The 16,532-nt window shown below is 48.1% G+C and overlaps 2 protein-coding genes across 2 annotated transcripts in view; one reads left to right on the forward strand and one right to left on the reverse strand.

The window, feature by feature from the left end:
* Nucleotides 1–298: 298 nt before the first annotated feature.
* The window catches only part of LOC139247642 (zinc finger protein 664-like), a 334,128-nt gene continuing 317,894 nt past the window's right edge, over nt 299–16,532 (reverse strand). Inside the window, exon 3 of the transcript XR_011590941.1 lies at nt 299–767. The gene's annotated coding sequence lies outside the window, so the exon portion shown is untranslated. The remainder of the gene's footprint in view (nt 768–16,532) is intronic.
* The window catches only part of LOC139247647 (zinc finger protein 585A-like), a 75,504-nt gene continuing 60,236 nt past the window's right edge, over nt 1,265–16,532 (forward strand). Inside the window, exons 1-2 of the mRNA XM_070871744.1 lie at nt 1,265–1,405; nt 8,904–9,954. Of these exons, the coding sequence (XP_070727845.1) occupies nt 9,011–9,954 (944 nt within the window). The 5' untranslated portion in view covers nt 1,265–1,405; nt 8,904–9,010. The remainder of the gene's footprint in view (nt 1,406–8,903; nt 9,955–16,532) is intronic.

The following is a 16,532-nucleotide window of genomic DNA, read 5'->3' on the forward strand; positions in this document are numbered from 1 at the left end:
GAAGAGACTAATTGACATCCTGTTGCTGACTGCTCCATTTTGGGCCTTTTCTCCTTTCTAACTCTGGATTATTTTAGTTCTTATACCTTCGGTTACTCTCAGGGGCAAGTCCCAGTTTCCCATACCTTCCAGAGTTGATCTAGCCTTGGTATCCAGGGAAGGTGTTGATAACACGCCCAGGATCACTAAACATAAAACCCAGTCTGTTAATCACCTTCAGATACTGGACTTAGCGTGTGCCCCACAGCATCTCTCTCACCTTCGATATGTGAATGGAGCATCACGCCTGCAAACCTGGTTTCAATTTGTATTTGAATCCACTCAGCAAACATATTTTTAAAAAGATGCACATGTAAACCAATCACATCAAATAATTGGCAAAGATTTCGAGTCAACAAGATGAATAAGTAAACACGTCACGGCCCAATAACCCAGCTCTATATTCACAGGAGAAAGTCTGTTATCTAACTCCTCGAATGTCTGTTGGTGAGATGAGCGACTGAATCACTTTCCATGTACAACACCATCCATTCCCACTGTGCCCACATTTACAGTGTTGAGTCAGGTGGGTGCACGGGTCTCACAGACTGAACGATTGGTTGAAGGTGTATCCACACACACAACATGTGTCCTGTTTCTCCCCGCTGTGATTGCTGTTTTTACAAAGGCTGATGAGAAGGTGATCCTGATCAATCCGGGAATCTGTCAAATCTTGAGGCGATGTTTGGATTGAGTTTCCCAGCTGCAGATCCTCCCCTTCTAATACCCTGCAAATAAATGGTGCTTACAAACATTGTTACTTTAAATACAGGATAGAGATACAGAACAGACAATTCTAGATCCGACACAACATTCTGTCCCCCCAAAAAGGGCCTATCACCGGGAAAAAGCCCCGCAGCTGCCCCCCCGCTCGGGGAAAGGCCGAAGGCCGAAGGCCCACAGCGGGTGTTTGTGAGGCGGATAATGCTGAGTATTGTCTCTCGGGCGGGACACTCGGTGTGTGTGAAGCCCGCGGCCCCCCGGGGTTTATTAACCCGCTCCCTCCCTCCGCCCATCTCTCAGCCGCTGCCTCAGACACAGCCGCCCCACCGCGCATGCTCAGCTCACGCTGCACGGGTGATTGACGGCGGCTCCGGTCCAATAGGATGAGCAGGGGGCGGGGCTGGAGGACCGAGCGGGCGGGGCTGGAGGACCGAGCGGGCGGTTTGTCCTCCAAGCAATCGGAGTGTGCGAGGGGCGGGGCTTGCGGCCACCATCCCCCCCCAGTGGGCGGGGCTGAGCCCGGATCTCCAGCACTGAGCATGCGCGGGCGGCGGTGGCGACAGTTGGTGGAACCCGGATGATGCGGGACACGAGACGGTGGGTTGTCGGCGCGGGGCAGGAATTGGAGCCGCGAGTGGGGCTGGTGAGTGACATAAACACCTGGTGTAGGGCCCAGGGCCCAGGGCCCAATAACAGGCCAGAGGCTGAGCCCGGGGTTGTCCCGCCCGCCCGCGGGCTCCCAGGGACACCCCATTTAATGCATTCTGGAAGCAGGAGAAAAATGGGAGGCATTCTAAACCAAATGGTCCAATTTAAAGGTGACCACAAATCTGTGAGGGGCAGGATCAGCTGATCAATCTGTTAAAGCATTAATAGCAGTATAGAGCACAACAACAAGCTCATTATGGTCAACCTTTATCAGTCACTAGTTAGACCTCAGATATTGAGGGTTGGGCTCAATTCTGGGCAACACACTTTGAAAAGTTCATCAATAATAACATAGGAAATAGGTGCAAGAGTCGGCCATTCGGCCCTTCGAGCCTGCACCACCATTCAGTAAGATCAGGACTGATCATTCACCTCAGTACCCCTTTCCTGCTTTCTCTCCACACCCCTTGATCCCTTTAGCTGTAAGGGCCATATCTAACTCCCTCTTGAATATATCTAATGAACTGGCATCAACAACTCTCTGCGGCAGGGAATTCCACAGGTTAACAACTCTCTCAGTTAAGAAGTTTCTCCTCATCTCAGCCCTAAATGGCCTATCCTGTAGCCTGAGACTGTATCCCCTGGTTCTGGACTTCCCCAACATCGGGAACATTCTTCCTGCATCTAACCTGTCGCGTCCCGTCAGAATCTTATATATTTCTATGAGATCCCCTCGCATCCTTCTAAACTCCAGTGTATAAAGTCTGAGTTGATCCAGTCTCTCCTCATGTGTCAATCTAGCCATCCCTGGAATCAGTCTGGTGGACCTTCGCTGTACTCCCTCAATAGCAAGAACGTCCTTACTCAGATTAGGAGACCAAAACTGTACACAATATTCCAGGTGAGACCTCACCAAGGCCCTGTACAATTGCAGTAAGGCCTCCCTGCTCCTATACTCAAATCCCCAAGCTATGAAGGCCAACATGCCAACATGCCATTTGCCTTCTTTACCGCCTGCTGTAGCTGCATGCCAACTTTCAATGACTGATGAACCATGACACCCAGGTCTCGTTGCACTTCCCCTTTTCCTAATCTGCTGCAATTCAGATAATATTCTGCCTTTGTGTTTTTGCCACCAAAGTGAATAACCTCACATTTATCCACATTATACTGCATCTGCTATGCATTTGCCCACTCACCTAACCGGTCCAAATCACCCTGCAGCCTCTTGGCATCCTCCTCACAGCTCACACCACCACCCAGTTTAGTGTCATCTGAAAATATGGAGATATTACACTCAATTCCTTCATCCAAAAAATGTATGTATATTGTAAAGAGCTGGGGTCCCAGCACTGAGCCCTGCGGCACTCCACTAGTCACTGGCTCCCATTCCGAAAAGGACCCGTTTATCCCGACTCTCTGCTTCCTGTCTGCCAACCAATTCTCTATCCCCGTCAGTACATTACCCCCAATACCATGTGCTTTGATTTTGCACATCAATCTCTTATGTGGGACCTTGTCAAAGGCCTTTTGAAAGTCCAAATACATCACATCCACTGGTTCTCTCTTGTCCACTCTACTCGTTACATCCTCAAAAAATTACAGAAGATTTGTCAAGCATGATTTCCCTTTCATAAATCCATGCTGACTTGGACCGATCCTGTCACTGCTTTCCAAATGCGCTGCCATTTCATCTTTAACAATTGATTCCAACATTTTCCCCACTACTGATGTCAGTCAACCGGTCTATAATTACCTGTTTTCTCTCTCCCTCCTTTTTTAAAAAGTGGTGTTACATTAGCTACCCTCCAGTCCATAGGAACTGATCCAGAGTCGATAGACTGTTGGAAAATAATTACCAATACGTCCACTATTTCTAGGGCCACTTCCTTAAGTACTCTGGGATGCAGACAATCAGACCCCGGGGATTTATCGGCCTTCAATCCCATCAATTTCCCCAACACAATTTCCCGCCTAATAAGGATATCCTTCAGTTCCTCCTTCTCACTAGACCCTTGGTCCCCTAGTACATCCGGAAGGTTATTTTTGTCTTCCTTTGTGAAGACAGAACCAAAGTATTTGTTCAGTTGGTCTGCCATTTCTTTGTTCCCCATTATAAATTCACCTGAGTCCGACTGCAAGGGACCTACGTTTGTCTTCACTAATCTTTTTCTCTTCACATATCTATAGAAGCTTTTGCAGTCAGTTTTTATGTTCCCGGCAAGCTTCCTCTCGTACTCTATTGTCCCACTCCTAATTAAACCCTTTGTCCTCCTCTGCTGAATTCTAAATTTCTCCCAGTCCTCAGGTTTGCTGCTTTTTCTGGCCAATTTATATGTCTCTTCCTTGGATCTAATACTATCCATAATTTCCCTTGTTAGCCAAGGTTGAGCCTCCTTCCCTGTTTTATTTTTACTCCAGACAGGGATGTACAACCGTTGAAGTTCATCCATGTATCTATAACTGTTTGCCATTGCCTATCCACCGTCAACCCTTTAAGTATCATTTGCCAGTCTATTCTAGCCAATTCACGCCTCATGCCGTCGAAGTTAGCTTTCCTTAAGTTCAGGACCCTAGTTTCTGAATTAACTGTGTCACTCTCCATCTTAATAAAGAATTTTACCATATTATGGTCACTCTTCCCCAAGAGGCCTCGCACAACAAGATTGCTAATTAGTCCCTTCTCATTACAAATCACCCAGTCTAGGATGGCCAGCTCTCGAGTTGGTTCCTTGACATATTGGTCAAGAAAACTATCCCTAGTACACTCCAGGAAATCCTCCTCCACCACATTGCTACCAGTTTGGTTAGCCCAATCTATATCTAAATTAAAGTCGCCCATGATAACTGCTGTATCTTAATTGCACACATCCCTTATTTCTTGTTTGATGCTGTCGCCAACCTCACTACTTATAGTTCGTGGCCTGTACACAACTCCCACCAGCGTTTTGTGCCCTTTGGTATTCCGTAGCTCCACCCATACCGATTCCACATCATCCAAGCTAATGTCATTCCTTACTATTGCATTAATTTCCTCTTTAACCAACAACGCCACCCTGCCTCCTTTTCCTTTCTGTCTATCCTTCCTAAATGTTGAATAATCCTGGATGTTGAGTTCCCAGCCTTGGTCACCCTGGAGCCATGTCTCTGTGAAGCCAATTACATCATATCCATTAACTGCTATCTGCACAGTTAATTCGTCCACCTTATTCCGAATACTCCTCGCATTGAGGCACAGAGCCTTCAGGCTTGTCTTTTTAACACACATTGCCCCTTTAGAATTTTGCTGAATGTGACCCTTTTGTTTTTTGCCTTGGATTTCTCTGCCCTCCACTTTTACTATTCTTACTATTCTCCTTTCTATCTTTTGCCTCTGTCTCCCTTTTATTTTCCTCTGTCTCCCTGCATAGGTTCCCATCCCCCTGCCATATTAGTTTAACTCCTCCCCAACAGCACTAGCAAACACTCCCCCTAGGACATTGGTTCCGGTCCTGCCAGGTACAGACTGTCCGGTTTGTACTGGTCCCACCTCCCCCCAGAACTGGTTCCAATGTCCCAGAAATTTGAATCCCTCCCTTCACTCATCAAGCCATGTATTCATCTAAGCTATCCTGCAATTTCTACTCTGACTAGCACGTGGCACTGGTAGCAATCCTGAGATTACTACTTTTGAGGTCCTACTTTTTAATTTAGCTCCTAGCTCCCTAAATTTGTCTCGTAGGACCTCATCCCGTTTTTTACCTATATCGTTGGTACCTATATGCACCACGACAACTGGCTGTTCACCCTCCCTTTTCAGAAAGTCCTGCACCCGCTCCGAGACATCCTTGACCCTTGCACCAGGGAGGCAACATACCATCCTGGAGTCTCGGTTGCGGCTGCAGAAACGCCTATCTATTCCCCTTACAATTGAATCCCCTATCACTATCGCTCTCCCACTCTTTTTCCTGCGCTCCTGTGCAACAGAGCCAGCCACAGTGCCGTGAACTTGCCTTCCCTTGATGAGTCATCCCCCTCAACAGCACCCAAAGTGGTGTATCTGTTTTGCAGGGGGATGACCGCATGGTACCCCTGCACTACCTTCCTTGCACTGCTCTTTCTGTTGGTCACCCGTTCGCGAGCTGGCTGTATACCCTTTACCTGCGGTGTGACCAACTCGCTAAACGTGCTATTCACGTCATTCTCAGCATCGTGGATGCTCCAGAGTTCATCCACCCGCAGCTCCAGTGCCGCAATGCGGTCCATCAGGAGCTGCAGGCAGATGCACTTCCCGCACGAGTAGTCGTCAGGGACACCGGAAGCGTCCGAGTTCCCACATAGTACAGGAGGAGCATAACACGTGTCCGAGCTCTCCTGCCATGATTTAACCCTTAGATTAACTTAATTGAGCAACAACAATGTTAAAAGGTTACTTACTGATAAAGAAAGAAAAAGAAAAACTTCTTGCCAATCACCAGCCAATCACTTACCCCCTTTGCTGTGACATCACCTTTCGATTTCTTTCTACTTTTTTGCCTCCCTGTAGCTGCACAAGCTCCGCCTCCCCACGCACCTCCCGAGCCTCTGGCTGACGCACCACGAACTCCCGACGACTCACGGACGCTGGACCTTTTTATAGGCCTCCCCACGCACCTCCCGAGCCTCTCACCAATGCACCACGAACTCCCGACGACTCACGGATGCTGGGCCTTTTTATAGGCCTCCCCACGCACCTCCTGAGCCTCTGGCTGACGCACCACGAACTCCCGACGACTCACGGATGCTGGGCCTTTTTATAGGCCTCTCCTTGCACCTCCCGAGCCTCTGGCTGACGCACCACGAACTCCCGACGACTCACGGATGCTGGGCCTTTTTATAGGCCTCCCCACGCACCTCCTGAGCCTCTGGCTGACGCACCACGAACTCCCGACGACTCACGGATGCTGGGCCTTTTTATAGGCCTCTCCTTGCACCTCCTGAGCCTCTGGCTGATGCACCACGAACTCCCGACGACTCACGGATGCTGGGCCTTTTTATAGGCCTCTCCTTGCACCTCCTGAGCCTCTGGCTGACGCACCACGAACTCCCGACGACTCACGGAGGCTGGGCCTTTTTATAGGTCTCTCCACGCAATAATTTTCAAAACGATAAGTGCTTCGGAGGATGTTGCATGGACTGGAGAATTTTAGCTATGAGGAAAGATTGGATAGGCTGGGGTTTTTTTGGAAGGGAGGAGGTTGAGAGGGGAGACCTAATTGAGGTGTATTAAATTATGAGGGGCCTGGATAGAGTGGATAGGAAGGACCTATTCCCCTTAGCAGAGGGTCAACAAACAGGGGGCATAGATTTAAAGTGGTAGGAGGTTTAGAGGGGAAATCTCTTCACCCAGAGGGTGGTGGGGGTCTGGAACTCGCTGCCTGAAAGGGTGGTAGAGGCAGAAACCCTCATAGCATTTAAAACAAACTTGGATATGCACTTGAAGTGCCGTGACCGACAAGGCCATGGACCAAGAGCTGAAAAGTGGGATTAGGCTGGATAGCTCTTTGTCAGCCGGCACAGACACGATGGGCTGAATGGCCTCCTTCACTACTGTAAACTTCAGTGATTCCATGGTCCTGTACTTAGTGATGACGTTTGTAAATTATGAGAAATATAGAAGATTAAAGGATGATCTAATTGAGGTGTTTAAGATTAAAGATAGGGTGGATGGAGAGAAACGATTTCCTCTGGTGAGGGAGTCTACAACAAGGGTCACAACTTTAAAATCAGAGCCAGGCCGTTCAGGGTGATGTCAGGAAGCACTTCCTTACACAAATGGTGATTGGCTGTTTCTCTTTGTTGGAGAGTCTGGAACTAGGAGTCACAGTCTCAGGATAACGGACGGCCATTTAGGACTGAGATGAGGAGAAATGTCTTCACTCAAAGGGTTGTAAATCTTTGGAATTCTCTGCCCCAAAGAGCTGTGGATGCTCAGTCGTTGAGTATATTCAGGGCTGAGATCGATAGATGTTTGTACAGTAAAGAAATCAAGGGATACGCGGATAGTGCGGGAAAGTGGAGCTGAGGTAGAAACATAGAAAGTAGGTGCAGGAGTCGCCATTCGGCCCTTTGAGTCTGCACCACCATTCAATATGATCATGGCTGATCATGCAACTTCAGTATCCCATTCCTGCTTTCTCTCCATAACCCTCAATCCCTTTAGCTGTAAGAGCCACATCTAACTCCCTTTTGAATATATCTAACGAACTGGCCTCAACAACTTTCTGTGGTGGAGAATTCCACAGGTTCACAATTCTCTGAGTGAAGAAGTTTCTCCTCATCTCGGTCCTATAGGCTTACCCCTTATCCTTAGACTGTGAACCCTGGTTCTGGACTTCCCCAACATCGGGAACATTCTTCCTGCATTTGACCTGTCCAGTCCCGTCAGAATTTTATATGTTTCTATGAGATCCCCCCTCATTCTTCTAAATTCCAGTGAATATAAGCCCAGTCAATCCAGTCTTTCTTCATATGTCAGTCCTGCCATCCCGTCAGCCATGATCTTATTGAATGGTGGAGCAGGCTCGAGGGGCTGTTTAACCCACTCCTGCTCCTATTTCTTATGCTCTTAAAGCCTAGTGGAAATCCGGAACTCTGTTCCCCATAAAACGGAGGCTGGGGGCCAATTGAAAATTCCAAAACTGAGATAGATAGATTTCCTTAGGCAAGGGTATTAATGGCGATGGAACCAAGGCAGGTAGACGGAGTTAAAATACTGATCTAATTGAATGGCGGAACAGGCTCAAAGGGCTGAATGGCCTATTCCTGTTCCTATGCTCCTAATAATAGCTGTCGACACTCACTGTCGAGGTTCACACACGGACATTGGGCACATGGGGGGTGTGTGTGTGTGTTACTGTGTTTTGGGCACTGGGGGGGATGTTGTTACCGTGTTTTGGGTAGTGGGGTGGGTAAGGGGATTATCAATGATTGGGCTGTAGGATGGGGAAGGGAATTATCAATGATTGGGCTGTAGGGTGGGGAAGGGGATTATCAATGATTGGGCTGTAGGGTGGGGAAGGGGATTATCAATGACTGGGCTGCAGGGTGGGGAAGGGGATTATCAATGATTGGGCTGTAGGGTGAGGAAGGGGATTATCAATGATTGGGCTGTAGGATGGGGAAGGGGATTATCAATGATTGGGCTGTAGGATGGGGAAGGGGATTATCAATGATTGGGCTGTAGGGTGGGGAAGGGGATTATCAATGATTGGGCTGTAGGGTGGGGAAGGGGATTATCAATGATTGGGCTGTAGGGTGGGGAAGGGGATTATCAATGACTGGGCTGTAGGATGGAGAAGGAGAGAGAGGGGAACCAGTGAGTGTAGAACTGAACCCAGCCAGAGTCAGACATTAGTGAACCAGTTCGAGTGCCGGCCCCACAAATTAGCAGATTCATTGTTCAATTTTCTAACCTGCCTCTTTGTGGGTTCTCTCTCTCACTCCCTTTTTCCTGTTTTAAATTAATTTTACAGGGTATTAGAAGGGGCGGATTTGCAGACGGGAAGCTCAGATCGCACACTGCATCAAGATCTGACAGTCACTCGATTCATCGGGACCTGAATATCATCGGCCTCTCAATATGGAAGCAAAAAGCACCGTAGACGGTGGGGAGAAAGTGTACACGTGTTGTGTGTGTGGACGTGGCTTCAGCCGAATCTCTGGCCTATCAAGGCACAAGCGCAATCACACTGGGGAGAGGCCGTTCACCTGCTCCGAGTGTGGGAAGGGATTTACTCAGTCATCCGACCTTCTGAATCACCAGCGAGTTCACACTGGGGAGAGGCTGTTCACCTGCTCCGTGTGTGGGAAGGGATTTACTCAGTCATCCGACCTTCTGAATCACCAGCGAGTTCACACTGGGGAGAGACCGTTCACCTGCTCCGTGTGTGGGAAGGGATTCACTTCGTCATCTAGCCTGCTGAATCATCAGCGAGTTCACTCTGATGAGAGACCTTTTAAATGCCCGGACTGTGGGAAGAGCTATAAAAGTTCTGGGGAACTGAGCTGCCATCAACGTGTTCACAGTGGGGAGAGACCGTTCAGGTGCTCTCACTGCGGGACTGGGTTCAGTCGATCATCTGAACTCACTGTACACCAGCGTACTCACACTGGGGAGAGGCCGTTCACCTGCTCCGTGTGTGGGAAAAGATTCACTCAGTCAAGCAACCTTCTGATACACCAACGAGTTCACACTGGGGAGAGACCTTTTAAATGCCCGGACTGCAGGAAATGCTATAAAAGTTCCGGGGAACTGAGCTGCCATCAACATGTTCACAGTGGGGAGAGACCGTTCACCTGCTCAGTGTGTGGGAAAAGATTCACTCAGTCATCCGACTTTCTGAGACACCAACGAGTTCACACTGGGGAGAGGCCATTCACCTGCTCCGTGTGTGGGAAGGAATTCACTCAGTCATGCAACCTGCTGACACACCAGCGAGTTCACACTGGGGAGAGGCCGTTCACCTGCTCTGAGTGTGGGAAGGGATTTACTCGTTCATCCAGCCTGCTGGCACACCAGCGGATTCACAAGTGACTGCAGGGGATGGATTCTGCTGTTTTTGCTGCTCTTAATTACAAGCAGGACTGAACCATGTTCATTCTGACAGAGGATCGTACAGCGGGAACAGAACCTCAGCCTGGACACAATTCTTCAGGGCCACACTAAGAGGGGAAAACGGCACTTTGGTTTTCCTCGTCTCTCTGCACTGACCACAAAGTCACCGTGCGGGTTAATCTTGAGGTGTGTAAGAAATGAGTCCCAGCCGCTCTCTTCCATGGTTCAGAGCTCCTGGGCACGGAACAGAAGGCTCCTTTAGAAATGAACCCCAGTACTTGTTTGCTGTTTTAAATGGCCGTATTAACCCGCGTCGCTACTTTCAGTGATTTGTGTATCTGTACCCCTCGATCCCTTTGCTCCTCTGCCCCATTTAGACTCCTATTTTCCAAATAGAATGTGGCCTCCTTATTCTTCCTACCAAAACACACCACCTCTCACTGATCTGTACTGAAATTCATTTCCCAATTACACACGCATTCTGAAACTTATTAATGTCTTGCATTTTGTCACAGTCTTCCTCAGTATTAAATCTACTTTCCAATTTGTGTCATCTAAAAATGTGGAAATTGTACTTCTGATTCCCGAGTCCAAATCCTTTATGTAAATGGTGAACAACAATGTTCCCAGCACCGATCTCTGTGGAACGCCAGTGCCCACCTATTGCCAGAACTGTGCTCTCAGCACCGATCCCTGTGGAACACCACCTCCCACCTATTGCCAGAACAGTGGTCCCAGCACCGATCCCTGTGGAACACTACCTCCCACCTATTGCCAGAACAGTGGTCCCAGCACCGATCCCTGTGGAACACCATCTCCCACTTATTGCCAGAACAGTGGTCCCAGCACCGATCCCTGTGGAACACCACCTCCCACCTATTGCCAGAACAGTGGTCCCAGCACCGATCCCTGTGGAACACCATCTCCCGCCTATTGGCAGTCTCCGAGTAGCTACTCTTAATCCCTACTCTGTTTCCTGTTTTGTAACCAGCTTGCTATCCACAACAGTATGTGAGATCTACAAGATGACCAAGTCAGGCCGTGTGGAGTGAAGGGCCAGGCAGCAGAATGGATGGAAAGATGGCTGCAAAACAGAAATCATTTGTTGAAGTTGAGGGCAGTTTGTTGCCATATTTCCATCCATTCTGTTACCTGACCTTTGACTCCACACGACCTGACCATGGTCATTTTGTAAGAGGGTACATACTGCAGACACAGTGCACCAGAGGTGGAGGGGGTGGATATTGAGTCCTGTGGCAGGGGCGCTGATTTCTCAGTCAGTTTTGTGGCAGCGCTCGTGGCGTTTTTCACCACGTTCCAATTTTTAAAATAAAAATCTTATTGCCAGTTTATTAAAGCCATTAAAAGCCTCTCTGATAGGGGTCACAATAAAATGAGGCCTCATAGCTTTCCATCAGAGTTAGAATCCCAGTTAGAAAGCATTTAGTGACTGAGCCAGACTGGGCCGGGTCTAAGGTGTGAGTTAGTGATGGAAAAGTGGTGGCCAGCGTACTTGGCCCCAGGGCTGAGAACCCGGGCACTCGGGTTTCTGTGACATTGATTGATGAATTTTGTTCATTGCTCAGTCTCAGTCGCAATGGTGGGTCATCTTACTGTCCAGCGGAGGCTGGGGTCCCCAATGGAGGGCTCTCTATGCAGGGGTCATTCCCTGCACCATTGGGGATCTGGGGTGGAGAGTGTTGCACGGAGCAGTCGTGTACAACAGTTTTTATTATTATTAATAACTTTTATTTATAGGGCGGCTCTAACATAGTAAAACAGCCCAAGGAGCTTCACAGCAGTGTAACAAGACACAACAGATACATTTGACACTGAGCCATAAAAGAAATTAAGGCAGATGACCAAAAGCTTTGTTAAAGAGATAGGTCTTAAGGAGCATCTTAAAGAAGGAAAGAAAGGCAGAGAGGTGGAGAGGTTTAGGGAGGGAGTTCCAGAGCTTAGGGCCCAAACAGCTGAAGGCACGGCCACCAATGGTTGAGCAGTTACAATGAGGGATGTTCAAGAGGGCAGAATTTGAGGAGTGCAGAGGTCTTGTGGGGTTGTGAGGCTGAAAAAGACAGGGAGGGGCAAGGCCATGGAGCGATTTGTAAACAAGGATGAGAATTTTGAAATCAAGGCCTTGTTTAACCAGGAGCCAGTGTAGGTCAGAAAGCACAGGGGTGGTGGGTGATCGTGACTTGGTGCGAGTTAGGACATGGGCTGCTGAGTTTTGGCTGACCTCAAGTTTACGTAGTGTAGAATGTGGGAGGCCAGCCAAGAGTGAGTTGGAGTAGTCAAGTCTAGAAGTAACAAAGGCAAGAATGAGGGTTTCAGCAGCAAGAGAGCCGTTCTTAACACCCTTCCAGATTCCAAGGCTGGGTTTGTTTTTTGCAGCCTAGAAGAGTCCATGGCCCATGTATATATTCAATGTGAGAGGTTGCAGTCCTTGTATAGTTACCTGAAGGGCGTGCTCCTCAATTTTTGGTTCCCCTCCCTTTCCTCCCCTGAAGGTGCTGACTCTGGCTGGGTTCAGTTCTACACTCACTGGTTCCCCTCCCCTGAAGGTGCTGACTCTGGCTGGGTTCAGTTCGACACTCACTGGTTCCCCTCCCCTGAAGGTGCTGACTCTGGCTGGGTTCAGTTCTACACTCACTGGTTCCCCTCCCCTGAAGGTGCTGACTCTGGCTGGGTTCAGTTCGACACTCACTGGTTCCCCTCCCCTGAAGGTGCTGACTCTGGCTGGGTTCAGTTCTACACTCACTGGTTCCCCTCCCCTGAAGGTGCTGACTCTGGCTGGGTTCAGTCCCACACTCACTGATTCCCCACTTTTTGTGAAGTGCACCTGGCACTTTATTAAACACACACAGCAGAAGCACATTAATGTGATGGGAGATCACTGACACACAAGCAGCCAGTAGTGTGGAGACTCCTGAGAATCCGGTCCCTTTACAGCCAGTATTTACAGGAGCTGGGACACGGGAAGAGTCCCATTAAAATCACTGATACATTTGTTAACTAAAAATAGTAATTTCTCCTCCATTTACAGACACTCCCTGACCAGTCCCCATTTCTCCTCCATTTACAGACGCTCCCTGACCAGTCCCCATTTCTCCTCCATTTACAGACGCTCCCTGACTCGATGGGGATTTCCCGGCATTTACTGGTTGTCTCGGGGTTTGTGTCTGAAACTGGCGGGTAGTTGTGGGGAGGCGGATAATGCGGAGTTTGTCTCTCGGGCCTGGGCCCGCACTCGGTGTGTGGAAACCCCCCCCAGGGGTTAGGAAGAGCGGGGCGGGGCCGGAGCTAGTCGTCAGATGGTCCTCCAACCAATCAGTGTGAGGGGCAGGGCTTGTGCCACTCAGTGGGCGGGGCTGAGCCCGGATCTCCCACATTGGCTGAAACACTGCATCATTTTTAAAGTTGATTTATCTTGAGAAAACGGGATCTTTCTGTTGTGGCTTTAAACAGATGAAATGCTGTGGTGCGGAGCAAACATTCCAACATTTATTTGTGAAATGTATTCATTCAGGACAGACAGCAGGGTTTCAGGAAATGCAGGGGATGTTGTGTAGATGGATTGTCAAAAGGTGTTTGATAAGGTGCCGGACAGGAGGCTTGTTGATCAAATTAAGGCTCAGAGTATTAAAGGGAGTGGGACAGCTGGATAGGAAGTTGGATTTAGGGCAGAAAAGAGTAGCGGTTAATGGAGGTTCTTCATAGAAACATAGAAAGTAGGTGCAGGAGTAGGCCATTCAGCCCTTTGAGCCTGCACCACCATTCAATATGATCATGGCTGATGATGCAACTTCAGTACCCCATTCCTGCTTTCTCTCCATATCCCTCCATCCCTTTAGCTGTAAGGGCCACATCTAACTCCCTTTTTAATGTATCTAACGAATTGGTCTCAACAACTTTCTGTGGTAGAGAATTCCACAGGTTCACAATTCTCAGTGAAGAAGTTTCTCCTCATCTCGGTGCTAAATGGCTTACCCCTTATCCTTAGACTGTGAACCCTGGTTCTGGACTTCCCCAACATCGGGAACATTCTTCCTGCATCGAACCTGTCCAATCCCGTCAGAATTGGAGGGCGTAAACAGTGGAGTCTCCCAGGGTCAGTGTTGGGACCATTGCTCTGCTCGATGTAGAGAAATGATCTGGGCTTAGGTATATGGGGCATATGATCAAAATCTCCAGTTAATGCCAAAAAGGACCCATGGCCAACTGAAGCCGACTTTAAGTGCCTTCATTGTCAATACACAGGTTAGTAATTGGAGCATGTAAATGTGAAATGAAATTTAATGCAGAGAAATATGCTGTGATAGATTTTGGGAGGAAGAAAAAGAGAGGAAATGTACATTAAATGGTAAAACTTTTAATGGAGTAGAGGAGCAGAGAGATTTAGGGTTGTAAGATTCTAGCTAATTCCTTGTCTTATTAAGGATCGAGAGTCTAGTGTTAGAACACAAGAAATAGGAGCAGGAGTAGGCCATCTGGCCCCTCGAGTCCGCTCTGCCATTCAATAAGATCATGGCTGATCTGATCCTGGCCTCAACTCCACTTCCCTGCCCGCTCCCCATAACCCTTCACTCCCTTATCTTTCAAAACTCTGTCTATCTCCACCTTAAATATTCAATTATTATTAGCAACTTTAACATAAGAAATATAATTTGAGCAGATCCTCTGTGCTCTACCACATCAGAGTAAAGATGCAAGTCCTGCGTGTCCACAGTAACTGACACCAGGTCAGCCCGCTGGATGCCCTGAGCTTGATCTCCGGTGTCTCCAGTCCCGACTGCCCCCTTACATCAGTCTCCCCTCACTTTTATACCCTGCACTGATCCACCTCTGGCACCAGACTCTTCTTTGCCTTCCCAGCTGGGTTTGGAAAAGACAGCTGGAACTTCTCTCATTTGTGATTTACAAGGTCACTTTCCCTGGTTCCCAGCAGTTACTTTTCTTCAGTAATTTTCTCAATATCCCTAAACTCTCCTGCCTGCTGTTAGTTGTTATTTCTTATAGTTCCACAATTATAGGTATCAACATCACACATTATAATCGAATCTATTGTGTTACTCACTCTGGTTTGAGCTTACATTGTGGTTACTGACAGACAAACTCTGTTCTTTCCCCCGATCTGATTACAGATTGCAACAGTGGGTTCAGTGAATGGAATGTCTGATCAGTGTTGCCATGGTGACCTGTCTGCAGTGAATCGATTGTGAGTTTCTAACTCAGACTAAACTTCTCTTTCCCATGATGCACATTTAAGTTAAAGTCAATGTATTTTAGCCATTTTATGTTGATAAAGTGGTTAAACAGCACATGGGGTCCTAGGTTTTATAAATAGGGGTGTGGAGTACAAAAGGGCAGAGGGCATGTAAACCTGCACAAATCATTGGTTAGGCTGAAGTTCGAATATTGTCCGGTTTTGGGGATCTTACACCAGGAAGGATGTCGAGGCCATGGAGAGGGTGCAGAGAGATTCACTGAGATGATACCAGGGAAGAAAGGCTTTAGTTATCAGGGGAGATTGGAGAAACTGGGGCTCTTTTCATTAGAACAAAGGGTAATTGGAGATCTGAGGGAGGTGTTCAAAGTTTGATCAGGTAAATGAGGATAAACTATTTCCACCAGTCGATGAGTCAGTAATTCGAGGGCATCAAATTCAAATCATCACCAAAAGGCTCAGACCATGGGAGGAACTATCGAGCACACTGTACAACAATGTTCGGGACACTCACTGTCCCTCCAGATCTGTGTCCGGGGGAGGAACTGATGGGTTTCTCTTATCTTTGGGTTAACTGATGTTCTCATCGAGGTGATGGATGTCTGTGGCGGGGAATGGGGTATTCTGAGCACCTAGTGTCCGCCATAAACACTCTCCAGTCAGGTACAGCACGGGTTAGATACAGAGTAAAGCTCCCTCTACATTGTCCCATCAAACACTTCCAGGCAGGTACATGGACATGTTACCAATACCTTCTCTGGATACCAAGGCTAGGAGAGACACTCTGGAAGGTATGGCGAGCTGCGGTTTGTCCATGAGAGTAACCGAAGGTATGAGAATTAAAATAATCACAAGTAATGATCGAGTGTCAGTCGTGGCTCAGCGGTAGCAGTTTTGTCTCCGAGTCAGTAGGTTGTGGGTTCAAGTCCACCTGTAGAGACTTGAGCACAAAATCTCGGCTGACATTCCAATGCAGTACTGAGGGATTGCTGCACTGTCAGTGTTGCCATCTTTCGGATGAATCGCTGAACCGAGGCCCCATCAGCCTTCAATCAATATCACTAAAACAGATTATCTGACCAGTATCACATTGCTGTTTGTGAGAGCTTGCTGTGTGCAAATTGTCTGCCGCATTTCCTACATTGCAACAGTGAATGCACTTCAAATGTACTTTGATGTTTTTGTACCTCATTGGCACTTTGGGACATCCTGAGGTCAGGTAAGGTGCCACATAAGGACAGGTCTTTGTTAAATGGAGAAAAGTTCCAAAAAAGGAACAGTCGGTAACAGGATATCAATTAGTCTCCTCTTATATTGGAG

This window comes from Pristiophorus japonicus, unplaced genomic scaffold (assembly GCF_044704955.1).
Source record: "Pristiophorus japonicus isolate sPriJap1 unplaced genomic scaffold, sPriJap1.hap1 HAP1_SCAFFOLD_278, whole genome shotgun sequence".
Lineage (NCBI taxonomy): Eukaryota > Metazoa > Chordata > Chondrichthyes > Pristiophoridae > Pristiophorus > Pristiophorus japonicus.